This window comes from Gordionus sp. m RMFG-2023, chromosome 4 (assembly GCF_954871325.1).
Source record: "Gordionus sp. m RMFG-2023 chromosome 4, tfGorSpeb1-WG-v2, whole genome shotgun sequence".
NCBI lineage: Eukaryota > Metazoa > Nematomorpha > Gordioida > Chordodea > Parachordodidae > Gordionus > Gordionus sp. m RMFG-2023.
In genome coordinates, this window is record NC_088778.1 from 29,646,258 (window position 1) to 29,666,166 (window position 19,909).

The window sequence follows — 19,909 nt, forward strand, 5'->3', positions numbered from 1 at the left end:
TGATGACCCGTCTTTCTTTATGGGCAAAATGAAAAATATATAACTAAGAGTATCAGAGCTCCCGTTAGTCAGCATTGCTGAGTCCGTCAAAAATGACTGGGAATGAGAATTTTCTCCTTACTCTTATAATAGTTGCTATCTGTTATTTGAAAATAGTATCCTATTTTTATTCTTTATAACCCCCCTCCCCCAATCAGACTAGGCTCAATCCATTAAAACTAAGTTTAAATACTATGTTTTGACTTTGAGTCAAAATGTATTTAAAGCTATTACTTGATATCCATATTAATATTATTTGTTAAAGTATTACTGATCACCTATGCCTAATACTTAATATTGAAAAAATTCCCAAGCAAATTCCAAGGCCATAATAATTTTGAAAAAATTTCCCCAACCCCAACCAAAGTTCATAATAATTTTGGTAGTTAAGAACTGGAATAAAATATGAGTCTTGGTTTTTGGATTAGGCAGAGCCTAGGCCTGCAAAACACATTTGTTTTAGGTCAATGTCTGATCCATAGTTAATAATAAAAAAATTCCCAAGCGTTGTAGCTGATAATAATTTGAAAAATTTTCCCCAAGCCCAGCTCAATATAATTTATAAAAATATTTTCCAAGCCCAGCTCGACCCATTATAATTTTAAAATATTTTTCTCAAACCTGGCCAACCGATAATAATTTTGTAATTTTTTTCCCAAGCCTGGAGCTTCCAATAAAAAAAATAAATATTAATATATTAAAATATAGTTTCAAATATAAGAAGAATTGTATTACAAAATTTAAGCTAGGGGCTAAGTTGGAAAGAACGTTTGCCTTATCGTACGTTAAATCAGGGCATTGAATCTCATTGATGTATAAAAAAAATTAAAATAAAATTTTACCTCTAATTTAACATTAGAGGTAAGTCTCCTTCGGTTTATTATTAAGATGATAGGAAAATTGATAGAGAAAATAAAATTAACATTAAGTTTATTCGAAAACATTCATTTCTTGATTACGGAGATTATATATATTAGATACTAGACCTATTCAAAAAAATTATATTCAATTCTATTCGAATAATTTGACTAGAATCGAATAATTACGAATACGAATAATAAATTATTTGTTTCATCCAAATACGAAGAATCATTAATATTCAAATTACTCGGAATATTTCGAATTTTTCGATTTGAATTATTCTGAATAATTGAATTTTTCGGAACAATTCTCATTTCTATTTATAACCTGCCAATCTGAAAGGTGATGTGATTATAAAAAGACTAGCACAAATTTAAAAATAACAATATTAAATTTTTATTTTGCCATGTTTTTTGAATCTCTCGAAAGTTTATTTTTTGAATCTCATAATAAATTATATTAAAAAAAATTATACAAACCAAAGGTATATAAAAATATAATGCATCTCTACAATATATTATTGTTAGCTAGCCAAATTTTTATAGAGGAGAGAGTGCTTCTAATGAAATAGTTAAGCTTGATGTTGTAGTTGACAAAATTTCCTCACAAAAAAGAGCGATTTTATATGAAATCAATATTAATCTATAAAGACGGTGAAAAGACTGATTTGCAATCATTGCAAAAAAATGTAAAGGCAAAACAACATCCCCATGTTTCATTCACACCTCAGTGATGTAATAAAATTGATATTTTTTTTAAAGCCTATATCACCAATTTCTTTATCTAAAAAAAATTAATTTTAAAGATAACTTGCTAAAGTTATTTATATATAATAATAATATACCTTTTAAAACTGTTAATACAAAAGATTTTGAAGATAAGTGATCTTGATTGTTCTGCAAAATCAATATGCTCATATACCCAAAAAATGTATATGTACAATACATTTGAGGAAAAGGAACAGTTGGTACAGGAAATAATATCCAAAAATAAAAGTCAGCATGATTTTTTTATCTGACATTTGGACTAGCTAAACACAGGTTCTTTTTTTAGGGCTAACAACCCATTTTATTGATGATAATTTTAAATGCTGCTCCAATGGCGACTAATGAAAAAGTATATCATGAATTTAGGAGATTATTTTTTTAAAAAAACTTTATTTTCATGATTATTTTCTAAGAATCGCACATTCAGGTAAAAATAAAAGCCCTTGTTAAAATAATTAAAATTTTTAATTTGGAGAATAAATTTTACTAATAACTTTGGATAATGCAACTAAAAAAATATATTCTTTATTGATACATTTTCTTTAAGATACTCTTTTATAAAATAAAACACACCAATGCTTTGCCCATGTAATTAATTTAATTTCCAAAATAATTTTAAAAATCTTAGATCCTTCTATTTTAAAACTGAGACACATCATTAGAATGATCAGTAATTCTCTCAAAAAGTCAAATTTATTAAAAAATATATGTAGTTCACTATACCCTTCCCTTAATCTTTTTAAAACCAAAATTAGAACGTAAAATAATTGATTGAAAGAGGCTTATTGTTAAAGCCTGCTATAATAAAATTAGTCAATGAAATAATAACTAATATTAAAATTCTTCAAATATAAACAAATATCGTAATTAAATTAAAATTTATAATTAGGGAATAATATAATACTTTGCTAACGTATAGGAGTAATTGGGAGGATCTTATAAAATTACAGCTATCCTATTGCCTTTATATGAAACTACAAATATGGTATGTGGGGAGTAGTGTTGTTAAAAAGCCTAATTCAGGTCGCTTGAAAAAAATGCCCCAATTAAGATAATAACTAAAATAACACTATGTAAGCCTGAAGATTTTACTCATAACTGACAGAACTGCTTGGACATCTATTTACTAAAATCTCGATGCTCACATAATAATATTTTAGCTAAAATCTTAATCGGCCCGTTGAAAAATCGTTCCCAAATCGGGCTTTTTAACGTGGGGAGGATATATTACTTATAATATGGCTATTATACCTTATTACATTTTAATTTTTGAGCACTTAAAAACAAATGGAAAACCTGATTTCCATAAATCCCTTAACAATTGTTTTAAAGCAGTATATGATAAAAATTGTTGAGCTATTGCAATTTAACTACCTGATGTTGCAATAACCACAATATTAGATCACATACTTTAAGTAGAATATTTTAAACCAATATCTGCTGATTACGATATTGATATCTCAAGTTAACAGACAAATTTAAAGATCTTTATACCAGATATAAAGGTACTTACCCCATTTAAATAAATAAGATTTTATTTTATAATCATAACTGTCAAACAAATAAGAATGAAATTCAATAAAACAGACTAGTCATTTGTTTTTAAAAATAATATTCAAATGTATAAAAAAGATTTTTTTTTAACTGAGTGAACCAAGAGCAAAGTACTGACACGTTAATGTGGTGAAAAGTAAATGCATATCTTCCCATACTTTCGAAAATGGCGAGGAATTACCTATCTATATAAGAAACATCAACTGCTTGTGAAAGGCTTTTCTCAGTTGGGAAACGATTGTCATTTAAGGAAGAAAATATAAGAAAAAACTCTTTGCCTTATGAATTGGCTTAGAATTATAAATTAAACTAATAATATACATTTAAATTTTGTTTATGTTGCATTTATTTTAAAATAATATATTTATTTAATTAACAACAAAAAAAAGTTAATATACCGATTTAAAAAGATATACATATTTATATATTAGCTTTGTGGTATAAATGTTTATTTTACTGTTCTGCGGTTATATACTATATAGATAATTATTTTTCTTGTTATATAAACAAACGTAAAATTATATCTGTTGAGATATATTATTATTCACTCTACTTTCTGTTACTTTAAACGAATAATAAAATACTACTGATATTCTTAATTCTGAGCTAAAATCCCTACAGTTTATAACTTTGATTACATATTTTCCTCATCATCAGATTATTATAATGATTTTTTTTTCTGTTTGAAATCAAATTTTCAAAAAAAAAAAAAATTTGTCAATATATTTGAGTATGAATTATTTCATTACGAAAATTCTTTCCTATTATTCGAATCGAGTACAAATAGTATATTTTTTTGTTCGTATGAATACGAATAGTAAATTATTCGATTCGTTTAGACGAATACGGATAATTAATATTCGATTCAAATTCGTTTCTGAATAGGCCTAAAATGTATATCTAATAAATTTTAAGAAATATTTCAATTTTACGTTTAAAATGTTAGAATGAAATGGATATGATTAGACAGGACTTAAGCTGAAGAATGAAGCAAAAAATATCAGTTTCGTTTTCTAATTTAACGATAAATTTAGATTTTTGAATTTAATTCCTAATTTTTCGAAGAAAAAAAGAATAACAGATTTTGAATATTTGTTTCTATTAAGTGAAATAAAATGGAGGTCAAAAAAATAAAAATTTTACCTTAACAAATATTTAAAAAAATATCCCTTTAAACGCAACGAAATTGATTTTGTATTAATATTCTAACAAACTGGATAGAAAATCCTTTTTAAATTTTTTTTTATTAATATTCAAAAAAAAAATGACAATTTTTGGTTTCAAATTTCCCAGTCATACCTCGAAAGCACATTAACCTAAGTTGTTTTTTCGCTGCAATATATTAGGCCTTATTTTAGAACGTTGTATAAAAGGAACCATTTTTTTAATATCTATTTCGACTTTTTGTCATATTTTTAAAAAATATATGAAGGAAGGATGGGAGACAATTGATATTTTCCTTATCGATCCAAGATTTAAAAATTCTTGCCTAGAAAATCCCGACAGATTTTTTAAAAAATATATTTTTTTATTCATTAAGCCACTATTTGTGTCCTATAAGTATAGTTTACTAATTTAAATATTATTTATATTATTATATAGATTATCATAAGGATGATTCTGAATTGACATCACCATGACCCAAATATAATAAATAACAGCTAACATCCTATATTCAAGGAATTAATTTTATCCTCAACCAAAACTCGGTCTTAAACCTATTCCACACAATTTAAAAAATTACTATCATATTTTCTTGTTTATAAAAAATATTAAATTATTATATTTTTTTGTTTAAAAAATATTACAATTTTTAGTTCTCAGAACGTTTCGACCAATGATATATGTATATTATAATATATTAACCTAGATTGACAATTCTCTATCATTTAAGTGTGCAGACATAGTAATCAGCAGAGGTCATTTTCAAGGTGTAGACGCTGACTAAATGATATTAGAATGATACTAGGCGTTTAAAATTATTTATTTTTTTAAAAACTAAAACATAATTTTCATTTAGTCAAAACTTTCAGATTTCAAACAATATATATATATAATGGTGGTATCTATAGCTGCTTTCTATGAATGTGCTTATTTTTAATACACTTTTTAATGGATCATGAATCTAGATTAGAATTTAATATCATATTCAAGGTATATGATTTTAAATACTACTAGGAACAAATTTTGATCTTTTCTTGAAAAAATTATCAAAAATGCTAAAACCATCGCTGTTAGTGCTCTTGCATTCTGTAATTTTTTCAAAAAGGGTTGGTAAACAATGTATAACATCATCCACATCAAATCTTTGTTCTAAAAATAACCTTATAATCATATATTTTACAAATTCATTTGGATTTAACGAATATTTATTATTTGTAGTTAGCATGAATTTCTTTTAAGGAGGGCCCAAACATAGATAGCGGTAGGGGTGGGGTATTTGTCAAATTCCTGAGAAAATTTATAGACTGACTATAAGAGTTTTCACTGATAATTTTTACTTAATCCTTTGCCGAGGGTAAGTAGCTTTTGAACTGAACACGGTTTCTTCTAAAGTATTTGGTGGAATTGCATTTTTTTTAAATTTTCTTTTACTTTTTACGCTGTTTAGTCAAAGCTAAATAGCCGGCTGTTCAATAATAGGTCGTACTAGGACACACTCTTTTTGAGCCCCAAACATCTGTGTTCGATTCTTACATAAAAGGTATGATCTACGACAGAATGCGGGCTGTGGTAGGTCTAATGTAGAGATCAGGTAGTTTGGCTCACCGTTCAAAGAACCTCGATTTTAAAAAATTCTTTAGTGTCAGCTGTAAAGAAATTGGTTTGGTTTTAAAAACTAATAAGAGCAAGTAATTTTTTTACACGGCACGGGTTATAATACTAATTTAAACCAACCGCCCCCCCCCCAAGATTTATTTAGAAATAATCACTTCATAATAGCGTTAGTTTGGTAGGGAGAGAAGCCCCCCCCCTGGGCACGCTGTTTAAATACATATCTATTTGACAGATGGCATAACGTTCTTCTATAATACGAATTTTATTAATGACATTGATTGAAGAATGATCACTTTTAAGGACTAGCCATTATAACGAACCACCAATTTTTATTTAAAAAATTTCTCGATTGGTTTTATTTTTCAAATTTAGCAAACATGTGATACTTTAAATTTTCTACCCTATGGATCCCTTGAAATACATATATTTTGCATCCTAAAGTCTTAACGATTCGTCACTTATAATTAAATAACAAGTTAAAAAATACATTTTTATCCAAAAAAATAGAAAATGTTTCCTTACATGTTTAGGAGATATTGGTATTGATTAATCATAATGATATTATCAATCTTATAACTTCTAGCAAATTTTAGAATGAAGGATATAACTCCAGATAATGAAATCAGAGTATACACATGGGAGAGAATCAAAGGCAACATCCTTAAGATTTACCCTTCATTTTTACTCCTTACCCCTGTAAACCCTTTAACTCACTCAAAGATAACGAGGTTAAGCGCTTGGTAATTCGTGTCTAAATAGCATAGTAGTAAAAGTTATATGCTACTTTCGCGGCGGCTATAAACGAGGACTTAATCCTATTTAAAAAATCATCTAGTTCATGAAATCCATTTTTAATACCAGATTATCGTTAATTATGTAGCTACATTAAGACGCCACATAATTGAAAAACATTCTCCTGAAATAAGTATCAGGGCCGCACCGATTTTTGAGCAATACCAATATCGTTCCTCTATACCTTAAAGTATCGGCCGACACTTCTTTATCGCGAAGGAAAGATCCATATAAACGTGGTTGGTGCCTTTATTTGTTCCAAAATCTTATTAAAGGGGGCATGGTGCATGTATTACGTCTTTGGTTTGGCACTGTCATGTCCCAGCTTGGGATGTGTCCTGTCCCAGGAAAAAAGGATGGGATTATGGTTTGACCAGCTCCATTCCTCGCGGATGTCAAATTTATTGATTCAGTTAGAAAGAAAAACGAAAACTAATGTAGACAATAAAACAAATTAAATATTTTTTTAAAAAAATGCGCTATAACTTTATTTAAAATTTTAATTAATACATTATAAATTTTTTTTTATTTATTAAGCAAACATAATTTTTTATTTCATTCATAATTGATTCGTAAATGAATTATGCTTCGATTGGCTATGTATTTCAATTTGGACTTTATTTTTTTTAGTAGCGATTATCATAATATGAATTAGAAGAAAAAAATAATATATTTGGTTTATAAATGATTATTATTATATAATTAATTATCAATAATCGAAAATCAATATCCCTAAATTCAAAAATAAATATTTTATAATTATCTAATTTCTAGATTTCGACTGATTTTTTTATTAATTAATTCGTTTGAATACAAAAGCGGGCCACCGAGTTGTTGCAAAAATTACTCTTTAAAATTAAATGAATCCGGGAACAGCATAAATGCTTTTCTAATAATTATAAAATTGAATCACGGCGCTGAACTGAAAGAATCGAGGATTTGTGATCTGATTTAAGAAGAAATCATCTTAATCACTTAGATCTATGTAAGGCATAACGAGAAGTTTTTCGTCTTCGACAGATGGTATCATGTGAGGTTCTTTGTAATCTCGAAGAATCTGTGGTTCATCAACGTCCATCGAATGATCATTATAATGATCGAAAAGAGATTCAAGGAGCGTTTCGTTTTTATTCATGTCACGTTGAATGATCGATTTTAAAGATTGGTCATTGTCGTTCGAGTAATCGGGGGGAGCCGCTGTACCAAATAATCCATTGTAAAAATCGACGAACTCTTGGCCGGGGCTTCGTGGAATAGGGATAACATGGGGTTGTATAACCACTGCTGCATCTGACACAACAGTTTCTTCGGCTAAGATTTTTTCGGACTCGAAGGTTTTCATATTCCTTAAATGATCGTGAACAGAATCAGTCTCTATTCTTTGAACCATAAAAGAATGTTGCGTATGGGGCGAAGTCGACGATTGCGTGAAGGGGTCATTTGTGGTGACGATAGTGATAGGTGAAGTAGTCTTAGACAGATTTGTGGTTGAGCAATTATATTTTTTGTCGTAAGAATAGTTCTCGTTAATACCTTTATCAAGGAAATCGACATCGGGTAACGGTTTAATTTTTTTATGTCTGCCTCGTTTCTTTTTGTGAACGACGGGCTGGGAATTTCCGATTGTATAATCGAGTTTCCCGTCTTTCGTAAACGATTGAATTGCGGTGTGCGCTTTGACGGTATTTAATCGGTTATCGAGTGAGTTATTATAATATCCACCGGATACCTTGATAATTAGATTTGACAAAAAAATATATATAATTATTCAATAATAGTGTTTCCAAATTGCGATATTTTAAGTTTGAAGCAGGAAATTCACAAAACTTAAATTTAAAAAAAAAATTAAACTTTTAGTCTTAATTAGCTTAGCCTTAGATTTCGGCTTTAAAATTGTAAAAATTGAAAAATTTTCAATAAAATTCTGGAAAATATAATGTAAAAACTCAAATGTAAATGCAAAATAAAAGTTTCAACAATTTACGCAATATCATTTTTAAAATGTATTATTGAGTAGCGTTATTAAACGACCCGATTTAGGTCGTTTTAAAAAAAAATGCATGATTAAGATTTTATCCAAAATAATTTATACCGTGTAAACCTAAAAAAAATTCATAAATGGCAGTGAACCTCTATTTGCCAAATCACGAGGCTTACATAATATTATTTTGGCATTCTTTTAATATGGCGGTTTTTTAAAGACTCAAACCGGGCCGTTTAACAAGGCTAATTATATGACAATTTGAACGCAGCACTCAATTCAACTAAAAAATATGCCAAGTCAAGCTCAGAGCAAAAAAAAAGTAAATTTTATTGATAATTTTCATTTTTTTTTGAAAATAATAAAAAGAAAAAAAGGCTAAATTCTTTAAAAACAAAAAAAAATTTTTTGGTTTCCAGGGAAGAAAACGGGGTAAATTGCAATGATTTTAGCAGAGTTGTTAAAGTATCTAGATACAAGTATCTAGATCCTGTATCTAGATATAAAAATGTGGTATCTGTATCTGTATCTAGATAGATTTTTGATTAAATAATCTGTATATAGATATTATTTTAGACGTTATATCTGTATCTAGATCCATGTAAAAAGTATCTTTTAACAACTCTGGATTTTAGTATCAATAATTATTTATTTTATTGTAATGGTGTTAAAACCCTCAATTTTGCCGATTAAAAAAACATTTTGACCAAACAATTACTAGCTAAGCATAGACAATATACCAACTGATGAGAGGGTAGACTTTATTTTTGGCAAAATATAAATGCTCGGGTAATATTCGATAGGACTAAAACTTGATTTTACCTTAAAAATTGACTAAATAGATTTTAAATAAAGAAGTGTGACTTAAGTTAGAGATCTGCATCGGGTCAAAAGATCATTAAGACCGGTTCAAAATTTAAAGAAAATTTTTTTTGTCATAGCCCGAACCAAAATTATTTTCAAAAATTACAAAGTAAGGATCTCAGGGTGCATTGGGCCTTGCAGATCACTAAATTAAATCATGTTTAAAAAAAATCACATTTAGATATCTTGAAAATCATTATTATCATATTGATTCTATTCTAATATATCTCCGAGGTGGCCTAGTGGGTTATGATGTATGCATGGAAATACAAGGTCCCAGGTTCGATCTTGGTAAGGAACGTAAAATTTTTTGGGTTTTTCTTCGATTACTGATGTGTAAGACATATAGTAAGATGAATTTCGGAACTTAGAGATGACACCCCAGTCACTGACAGGCTTGGACTGCCGGGTGCTAAGGATACATGTCCAATAAACAAAAATGAAGGACACAAATGAAAATATGAAAGCTAGGGCGTTCCCTCCAAGCGACGCGCAGGGTGTAGACATCCATCCTGCGAAAAGTAAAATAAAGGTCAAAGCAAAGAAGACAAGGTTAGCATGTTTGAATATTGGTACACTTAAAGGTAAGACTAGAGAATTGGAATCAATGTTGAACAAGAGAAAAGTTGATATAGCGTGCATACAAGAGACGAAATGGAAAGGTCAGAAGACTTTAATGATTGGAGATGGGTATAAATTGTACTATAATGGAATTATTAGCAATAAGAATGGTGTCGGCATCATCCTCAGTCAAGATCTCCTCAGTAGTAGAAGTCAATAGGATCTCTGATAGACTAATGAAGATAAAACTCTGCATTGGTCAATCAATACTACACATCCTTTCAGCATATTCTCCTCAAACGGGTTGCAAAGAAGGGGGGAAAGATGACTTTAGAGCTATCTTTGATGAAGCTGTAATGGAAAACCCTAATAGGTGGTAACTTAAATGTGCATGTGGGAAAAGCAAGAGATAGCTAAAAAAAGGCATCATGGTGGTTTTAGATATGAAGAAAGAAATGATGAAGGTGAGCATGTACAGAAATTTGTGCAAGCCTTCGACCTTGCCTTAACCAACACCTACTAGAAGAAGAAGGACATTCATTTAATAACATATAATAGTGGTACAAGGAAAACCCAGATAGATTACATGCTTATCTCTCACAGAAGATTAAAAGATGTAATAGACTGCAACGTCATCCCAGGAGAAGATATAGCTGCACAACACAAGCTACTTATCATGGATTTACACATCACAAATAAATCCACTCAAAACAAGATAAAACTTGAACAATGCATCAAATGGGGTAGATTAAAATCAATGACATATGCCTTTGCAATCAATTCAAACATTGAAACAATAGATTCCTCACAAGTCAGTGAAAAAATGTGGGCAGACCTTTCATCCAGATTAATAGACACTGCCAAATCGACCTAAAGCTTGAAAAGGGGAGGCAACAAATCATAGAAAGAACTATGGTGGTAGAATGAAGAGGTACAAACCACTATAAAGGAGAAAAAAGTCCTATATAAAATATGGTACAAATCCAAAAACCCAGATGACAAGACAAATTATAAAAAATCCAAGAGAATAGCTACAAAGGTGGTAGCTAGGGCCAAAACTATGACATACAATGACATGTATGAAGAACTACATACCAAAGATGGGCAAATAATAATATACAGATTAGCCAAACAGCGAGAAAAGAATTCTAGAGATATTAACGGAGCTCCGAAAGTAATCAAAAATAAAGATAGGAAATTGATAATAAAAGAAGAAGAAAATAATGAATAGATGGAAAGAATATTTTCAGGAGCTTCTCAACTATAATCCCCACATACTACATCTAGATGAACACTCCCCATGTCAAACCTTGTACAACCAATAACAGAACAAGTAATAATCACATGCCTCATGCATATGAAAAACAACAAAGCTAGGGGTCCAGATGATATACCAATAGAAAGCCTTAAAGCACTAGGAGATGATGGAATACATCTTACAAATCTGTAGAGCTATATAGTTTCTATCTTCAAAAATAAAGGGGATCCACACAATTGTCAAAATTAGATGTCACACTGTCTTAAAATCTATGAAAAAATAATAGAAAGGTTAAGAGACATAATCGAAATAAGAGACTCAGTTTGGCTTTATGCCTGGAAGATTAACAACTGATGCTATCCACACAATTAGGCAAATGAATGAAAAATACAGGGAAAAGAACAAAAAGCTTCACATGGACTTTCTCGATCTAGAAAAGGCCTTCGATAGAATCCCAAGAAAACTTATCTGGAGGGCGCTACACCACAAAAATGGTCCGTAGCACAACTGGTACTTCAGCAGGTTTCACAATAGCCGTGGGAGTTCATCAAGGGTTCTCAGCTCACTTCTCTTCATTACAATAATAGATGTATTATTAGCACAATCTATACCACAAACAGACCAGTGGAATATGACATTTGCTGTTGATATTGTGATACTTGCCGAATCCAAGGATGCGAAAGAAAGATTAGTGAGTTGAATAAATATCCTAGAAAAGCATGGACTAAAAGTAAATAGAGAAAAGACAGAGTATATGGTGATAGGAGGAGATGAAACAGAGAGCATTGATATAAATGAATGCCAGATATTGGCAATTGAAAGCTGAAAATATTTGGGCTCCATAATACAAACAAACGGCACAATGAAGAAAGAGATAGAGTAAAATTAATCAAGGGAGTGTTCTTTGACAAAAGAATCCCACACAAATTGAAGAGAAAAATTTATAGTTCCATAGTACAGCCAACTATTCTATACCTATATAGTTCGGAAACATGGCCAACCAAAGAATCAGACGAAAGAAGTCTACAAACTATGGAGATGAGAATGCTGAGGATGATTGCTGGGGTAACAAGAACGAATAAGGTGCGAAGTACAAGAATACTAAGAAGTTTAAAGATAGTGCCCATTAAGACTAAGATAATGGTAAACAGACTTAGGTGGTATGGGCACACAATGAGAAGGCCTATGAACTACATAGGAAATAAGGTAGAGAGTTTGGAAGTGATAGGTAAACGTAAAAGAGGAAGGCCAAAACTTCAATTTAGAGCCAATATGAAGAAGTATAAATGAGATAAACGAGATGGTATGAATAACATAAAGTGGAGAGAGATATTGAAGGAGCTTACCACCAGAAAAGGTGAAAGCTAAAGAGAAAAAAAAATCTATTCCAATATAGAATCCTGCTAAGGATAAATTTTTTGTCTGACCAATCCAAATATTTTTTGCCTAAGTCCAATCAAAAATATAATTTTAAAAATAGGATAGAATCTGATTTCATTGGACTACTAAAAATATATATTCCAACAAAAGAACATTATGGTGGGGTTAAAATATTAAAAATTGGTGCTATTCTTTAGTAAAAAAATTTATAAAAAAGGAAAATAAAATTTTGTCAAGATCCCAAATCTGGCATAAATAAAATTTAGTGTAAAGATCTGAATTCAACCAGCAAAAAAATATCTGACCATGTCCAGCCAACTACTGTTTTGCTAGACCAGGAAAAGTCTGTATGAGTCCAAACAATTCATCAGATTTGATTCATCTGTGCAGAACTGGTTTCAAAATATATCAAACATTAAAATTAATGTGACAAAAACTGATGAGTCTGTCATTATATTTTGTAAATAGAGTAGCCTTATAAAACAGCTCAATTTTTAAAAAATGGCTAACTAAATATTATAGCCAAAAAAATATATTGTTTAAGTCTTAAGATTATTGATATCCATTGAGCCATCATCTATGAGCACAACCTTTAGGCTTGCATATTTTTCTGGAAAAAACTTGAGTTAGCCATTTTTAAAAATCAAATCGAGCCATTTAACAATACTATAGTTGAATATTACCAAATATTAATTTTTTTAATTAACTGGCCATATATTTTCAACAGTATACTCAATATTAAATTAATCTAGAGAGATTATTTTTATGTATGGCAACTCCTTTTTTTTATTAATTTCATATATTTTAAACAAAAATTTCCATTTTTCAAAAATGTTTTATATATTTTTTTAAATATTAAGAAATCAGCTATTTTTAAAAAATCAGCCAGATTCAAAGAAGAACGATCTGGGCTTGATATCAGATCAAGCATATATCTTTAATGCATATTGTGGGAAGGATAAAATTAATAAATGAGTGGAAGAAATGGTCAACATCAGAAAATATGATCTGAAAGTAAATGTTAAAAATTATATTTAATTATTGTATATTAAGTCATCCAAGTGGATTTATAACATCAGTATTAAATGTCTCATTTTAAATATAAATGTGAAGATAGAGACCAAAATTAAGGTTGACTAAGGCAAAAAGCAAAAGAAATAAGAGTTCAGGTATAAAACAATATAAATTTAAGTTTTATATGTAAAGTCAAGATTTATGTAAAATTGAGGAAGCCCAGTAGTATACATATTATATTTTATTTGCCAAAGGATTAATAACAAGTTGACACTTCATATGATGGTTTCTTAAATAAAATTAATTTATCACAAAGATAATCTCAAAATGAAAAAAGAACTGTGCACCTATTTACTGATAACAAATTAATCTAAAATCAGATTATATCAAGCATTTTAAAATAAGATGATAGATTTTATATCATTCAATATGTAATATAAAAGGAATATTAAGTAATAAACCTTCAATGTGATTTAAGCATGTTTAAGTAGAAGATAAAAATAATATATATTAAAATGATTATTATTTTTACGGATTCATTGATTTGATTAGAAAATTTATTGGCAATTATTGCGGAAGTTGAAACAAAAGGTGATATAGGAATGTCTTTAAGAATTTCAGATTTTGCCCTTATTTCTGCCATTAACTCAACAGTTGTTTTTAGTTTTCTTGATTTTACTATAGGGTTATGAGTGAGTGATGTAGAAGCAATTGCACCTTTAAATGAAGAACCTAAGGGATCCTGCCTAATTTTCTTCTTAATTTTTAGCAAAATTTTTGGTTGGCGATGTTCATCTGGATGGTAGCCATTGCTTTTTTGGACCAAGGTGTGTGTAGGACCATTTGTTATAGAAGTGTCACATTTAAGCTTAGATGTAGGTGATGGATGGTTTATGTAGATCTGTTCTTTATTCATTTCACACATAAATTCATTATTTTTATTTTGCAGCATAGCAGTTTTGGTTATTTCATCATTAATATTGAGTTTAATATGTCCATTTATACGTTGAGTACTTTTTGGAATTATTAAGTCAACTACATGATTTTTAGTAATTGTTTTGTTAGCACCTAGTATTGTTTCATTATTATTATCTGGCTCATGATTAGTATGTTTGTTAGCTTTCAAATGATCATCTCTCCACTTTTTGACCAAATTTTTAGCTCTCTTAGCTATGTCATTCAATATTGCATTATTTGTTTTTCCATCACTAGGAATTGTTAACTTTTTTCTAATTTCATTAATATACTTTCCTAATCTAGTTTGCTAAAATAATAATTTATGATAATTAATAATTGAGATTTATATAAAATATTATAATTAAGTTAAACTAAGTTGTTTTTATACCTCTAGATCTTCCCGGGTAATCAAAGTTTTTTCTAATTGTGATATTGTTTCAACAACTATCCCCATATCAATGATCTAAAATAATATTTACAAAAAATCTCTATATCATATGAAATATACTCAAAAACTTAAAAAAATAAAATAAGTAAGAATGACTAACATTGTTCTGTTCATCAAAAGCTTGTAGTAACTTATTTTTAATTTCAACAGGGTTACTTTTCGCTAGGTTCATTTAAACAATTGATTCTATTAAGAATTCAATATTCTTTATTACATAAGCTCTTCTCATTAGACCCTAATCTTCTATCAAATTATATGATATAAAGTATTAGGATACAATTTTACTGTTGAGAGAATGAAATAATCAGTTTACTATTATTAATAACTTTATTTTAATTTTTAAATATTAAGCTGTATAGCATAAATTTTATTTCATTTATTTTATATAATATTTTTTTGAAAAATATTAAATATCATGAATTAACGAACATGTAAAAAAATTAAATTATGAAATGTTTTTTTAAAAATGTGAAAATAAAAAGTTTTATATCCAACGCCATCTTGTTTATTTATTTTATTTTTAAAACAAAAATTTATTTTTTATTAAAATCAACAAACATGGCCGCCAAAACTATTGATTCGTTTTTATAATTTTGTTTCAATGTGTTACGTATTAAAATAATGATTTTTTTTTCAAAATTTATTATTCAAATGATTCAATACGATAATATATATTAAAAATTCAAAATATTTGAGATTGAATGGATTTACCTGTGAGAAAGAATGGATCAGAAATCAGAATATTAGCGCAAGCAATGATCGAACCGATATTATTCATCAATATGGAGAAAAATAATCTACGTCGTATTTTTAATTATTTTTATTTATTTATTTTTAGAAATATTATTTTTTTTTTTCTTAAACGAAAGAAATCATAATTTTATATTTTTGAAAAATAGAATGAAAGATGAAATTTTTTTTTAAAAAAATGAATTTATCGAAAGACTAAAAATTTTTGATTGCGTTTTCAATTAATCAAATTTTTAAAGCGGGTATTATTTATTATATTTTGGAAACCGGGCCGGGCTTGAAAACCGGATTTTTTTTATAACTAAATATTTCAATCTCGATTCGGGTTTTTTTTAAATATTTTATTTTTCTTTAATACCCGTCCGTTAACTTTACCGATTTTGCACGGATTAAACTCCTTCGTATCATACTTGTTAAAGGTATAAAAATGTGGTATCTGTATCTAGATACTCTTTTATAAAAAGTATCTAGATACTATTTTATAGAAAGTATCTAGATACTATTTTAGAGGATCTGTCTGTTTTCAGATACATTTTGATTTGCTTTTTTATATTAAAACATAAATATTTGAATGCAAAATTCATTTTATGTCATATGAGCATACAATTTAAATCAAAGACCTGCAACCCTGGAACCAGATATATGGGCCGGGCCATATTTTAATTTTCTTTAATAAAAATACCCAGACCGTGCCATGTATTTTTAATCGCCATTATTAGCTAGAAAAATTAAAAATAAAGGAAATATATTTTTAAAAAACCCGAATCGAAAAAAAATTACTGATGTTCACCGGCAAAACTATTGTTGGGCCGTAATATAAAAACTGGATTAAAATAGATTACATCCAAATGGTAAGGATGAGATGGGACAATCTAAGATACAAGGCAGCTCATGATGAACACATTCAAATGAGGGAATTCGAGGTTTTATAACCTGTATGGGTAATGGAATCAATTCAGGGTGAAGAGAAGGAATTATAAAATTCAGAGCTATAGTTATTCATATTCGGTAGAAAGTAAGGATAGAACGATACGAAAGCATGCTGATCAACTTCGAAAAAGGGATATAATAGCTTTAAAAAAATGGAGAAGTAAGGGAGAGTGAAAGAAAATGTGGAGTCGGAAATAGTGGAAAAATTGGAAAATGCTGAAGGGCCTCCTATAGAGGGATAAAACGGCGAAACTGAAAAGATTGACTAAAATTCGGGTTCTCAGGATATGTCTTTATTACCTCGAGAACTAGAAACAAAAATGAGGCAGAAATTATAACAATCGAGGAAGCCTATGCATCGTCTGATTGAGGAGTTTTTAATTGTGGTGAAATGTCATTATATTTCATACATTTTATATTACAGTTTATTTGGACTATTTTATTCATGATTATCAGATATACATGATTGACGTTTGTAATATGATTCGTGATTGATGATCTTTATATTTATAAATGTTTTTTGCAACCCAAAACAAAATGATGACCAATATTGATATATAGGAATTAACTAAACTAATAATTGCCTTATTTAATGTTCAAATTTGACTTTACTGGGTTAAGACGCGTAATATTTTTCTGGCCAAAATGTTGAGTTAGCGGGTTTTTAAGGCCCAAATCGAGGCGTTTAACAACAAATAGTAAAAAATATATTTCTAATCATATTTGAAATAACTTTTATTAATATTGCAATTACAATGGGTAATATTGGTACCAAGTAAGTGTTGAGCTTAAGAGCTATTTTTCGACTCTCAAATTTTTATTAATACCACTGAACAAATATATGTGAAAACTTTTTTAAAAAATGTCTTAATTAATTTAATGCAACATAGTGCAGAAATTGGTATACAATATAAAATCAAGTAGAAATAAAAATTAGATATTTTGTTAGGAACGCGTTTCGGAACGCTCCAACACATGAAGCGGAACATTTTTAGTCGGAACTGGAAGGTAACCCTTTGTTCCGGGTAACTGAAATAATTTAAGATTTAGTTCAAAAGTTCAGGGCAGAATTTTCTGAAATTATGCTGGAATACATTTCCGATAAATTCAAATTAAAAAATAGGTCCGAGTTAGCATGCCAAGTCTACGAATTCAGCCCAAGATTTGATCCTGATCTAAATCCGGCCCGGGCTTGGAATTTTTAAATAAATTTAATATCGGACCGGTTCATAAAATATGAAATTAAAATAAGGAATTTCTCCCATTTTTAAATATAAATTCTAATCGATAATTGAGAATATTCTCTGGAAACAGTGGTTTTTATTTTATACGATTATTTATAATGGTGTGTTTAATAGTATACTCATAAATTGAGCAGAAACGTTTATTTTTATGTTTTACCTTTAAAAAAAAACTCTTTGTTGTATAAATTGAAAAATTTGCTCGTTGTCATACATTATTTTTGAAATAAAACGCAGAACAAAAACGCTCCAATTTTTTTAATCAATTAAAATTTTCAGATCAAAACCACGATATCACGCTTTGAACTTGAAGTGAGCCTTGCTTCGTAAACGCGATTTCTGAAACTTATTCTAAATGATTAAAGTGGTATTACTTAAATTAGTATACATTTTATTGCTACTTTTTTTGGTAGATGATTTAAAAATTTTTTAAAAAAAAAAGAATTGCTAAAATTGGGATCATGCTAGAATTGAAAATTATTGAAAGCCCTGAAATTTTGATGTGCCAATATTAAATTACTGATTAGCACCTACTAATTCATTAATCGATTTTTTTTTTCAGCAATAAACAGAATAACTAGTATATATATATATACATTTTAGCTTAACGGTTCCCATTAATCCACTAGGTAAGCAGTATTTAAAAAAAAGTTTTTTGGTAAAAAATTTTCATAATTGCTATCAAGATTCAACAAGATAGAACGAAAAATATAAAAGCTCTAAGGGCATGTGCTGGGTTGACTAATTGCTATTGGCTAAATATAGAACGCCTATTTAAGTTTGTTTTAAGTATTTGGTGGCATTGTTATTTTTCATAATTTGGTTATGTTTTTTTTTTCTTTTTTTTTTTTAAATAAAAATTTTCTTTTGCTTTTTTTTGGCTATTTAAGTAATAAGTCGACCTAAGACATGGCCTTTAAATCTATTAATAATAAAATTTTATTATATAAAAAAATTCAACTTTTTATCATAACTTTAAAAAAATATGACATGAACAAATTTTTTTAACCCTTGGAGCACAAAGACCTTAAATTTGGTGTGAAGAAGTATTTATATCTAATCTTTTATCTATGTTCATCCTTTAACCCTTCCTGGTTTGCCATATTTCGCCAAGAAATTATATTATTTTTTTGCAGAAAAATTATTTTAAAAAAATCACCCTCTCAGTTTAATTTGCTTTTAGCAAAATATGTTAAAGCTTATTCTTTATACAAAAGTCAAAGCTATAAAATATTAAGAGGGTTGCACAATATACACCTCAAATTACTACAGTGAGGAAGTGATACATCCCCATAAGATATACCCTTATATCATTTTGAAGCACTTTCCTCCTTGTTTACCATGGTTATAAGGGTTGGAGACAATTTTCATTTTTTTATAATTATAATATTTCTTATTTTATCTTCACTTATTATTCTTTCTAAGTATCTCATATGATAATAAATTTATTTTCCTCTTTTGTTCCCTTACAGTGTCAATTTCTAAATGTATTTTCTTATCTCTTTTGTCATATCAGGATGGACAGCAAATAGAAACCCTGAAATCCGTATTTCCCATCCTCAAAGGGTTTTCTATCCTAAGATGGGAATTTTAAACTATAAATCACGGTATAACGATTTGTATAATATATATTACCTTGGGGGTAAAGTTGTTATGGGTAAAAACGGTTAAAATGTTCTATCTTATTAAAGTTGTAAAAGATAATTTTTAAACATTAGTGTCTATCCTCCCATA

The 19,909-nt window shown here is 28.6% G+C and overlaps 1 protein-coding gene across 2 annotated transcripts; it reads right to left on the reverse strand.

Moving 5' to 3' along the window:
- Window positions 1-7,401: 7,401 nt before the first annotated feature.
- Window positions 7,402-16,058, reverse strand: LOC135927892 (uncharacterized). Of its 2 annotated transcripts, none has more exons than XM_065464136.1 (4): window positions 15,355-15,497; window positions 15,195-15,269; window positions 14,382-15,113; window positions 7,402-8,520 (listed from the first exon to the last, which is right to left on the reverse strand). In XM_065464136.1, the coding sequence occupies exons 1-4, from the start codon at window positions 15,424-15,426 to the stop codon at window positions 7,759-7,761; spliced, it is 1,641 nt and encodes a 546-aa protein (XP_065320208.1). In that variant the 5' UTR covers window positions 15,427-15,497; the 3' UTR covers window positions 7,402-7,758. The 2 variants fall into 2 exon arrangements, with proteins under 2 accessions (XP_065320208.1, XP_065320209.1); XM_065464137.1 differs by lacking the exon at window positions 15,355-15,497 and adding an exon at window positions 15,966-16,058 and having other exon boundaries at window positions 7,403-8,520.
- Between the last annotated feature and the right edge of the window lie 3,851 nt (window positions 16,059-19,909).

Bases quoted from the DNA above. Each gene is read 5' to 3' on its own strand.
- LOC135927892 (XM_065464136.1), bottom strand. From the start codon at position 15,426: ATGAACCTAGCGAAAAGTAACCCTGTTGAAATTAAAAATAAGTTACTA. The intron at 15,270-15,354 runs GTTAGTCATTCT...ATATTATTTTAG, and splicing joins CTTTTGATGAACAGAACAAT to ATCATTGATATGGGGATAGT. The intron at 15,114-15,194 runs GTATAAAAACAA...TTATTATTTTAG, and splicing joins TTACCCGGGAAGATCTAGAG to CAAACTAGATTAGGAAAGTA.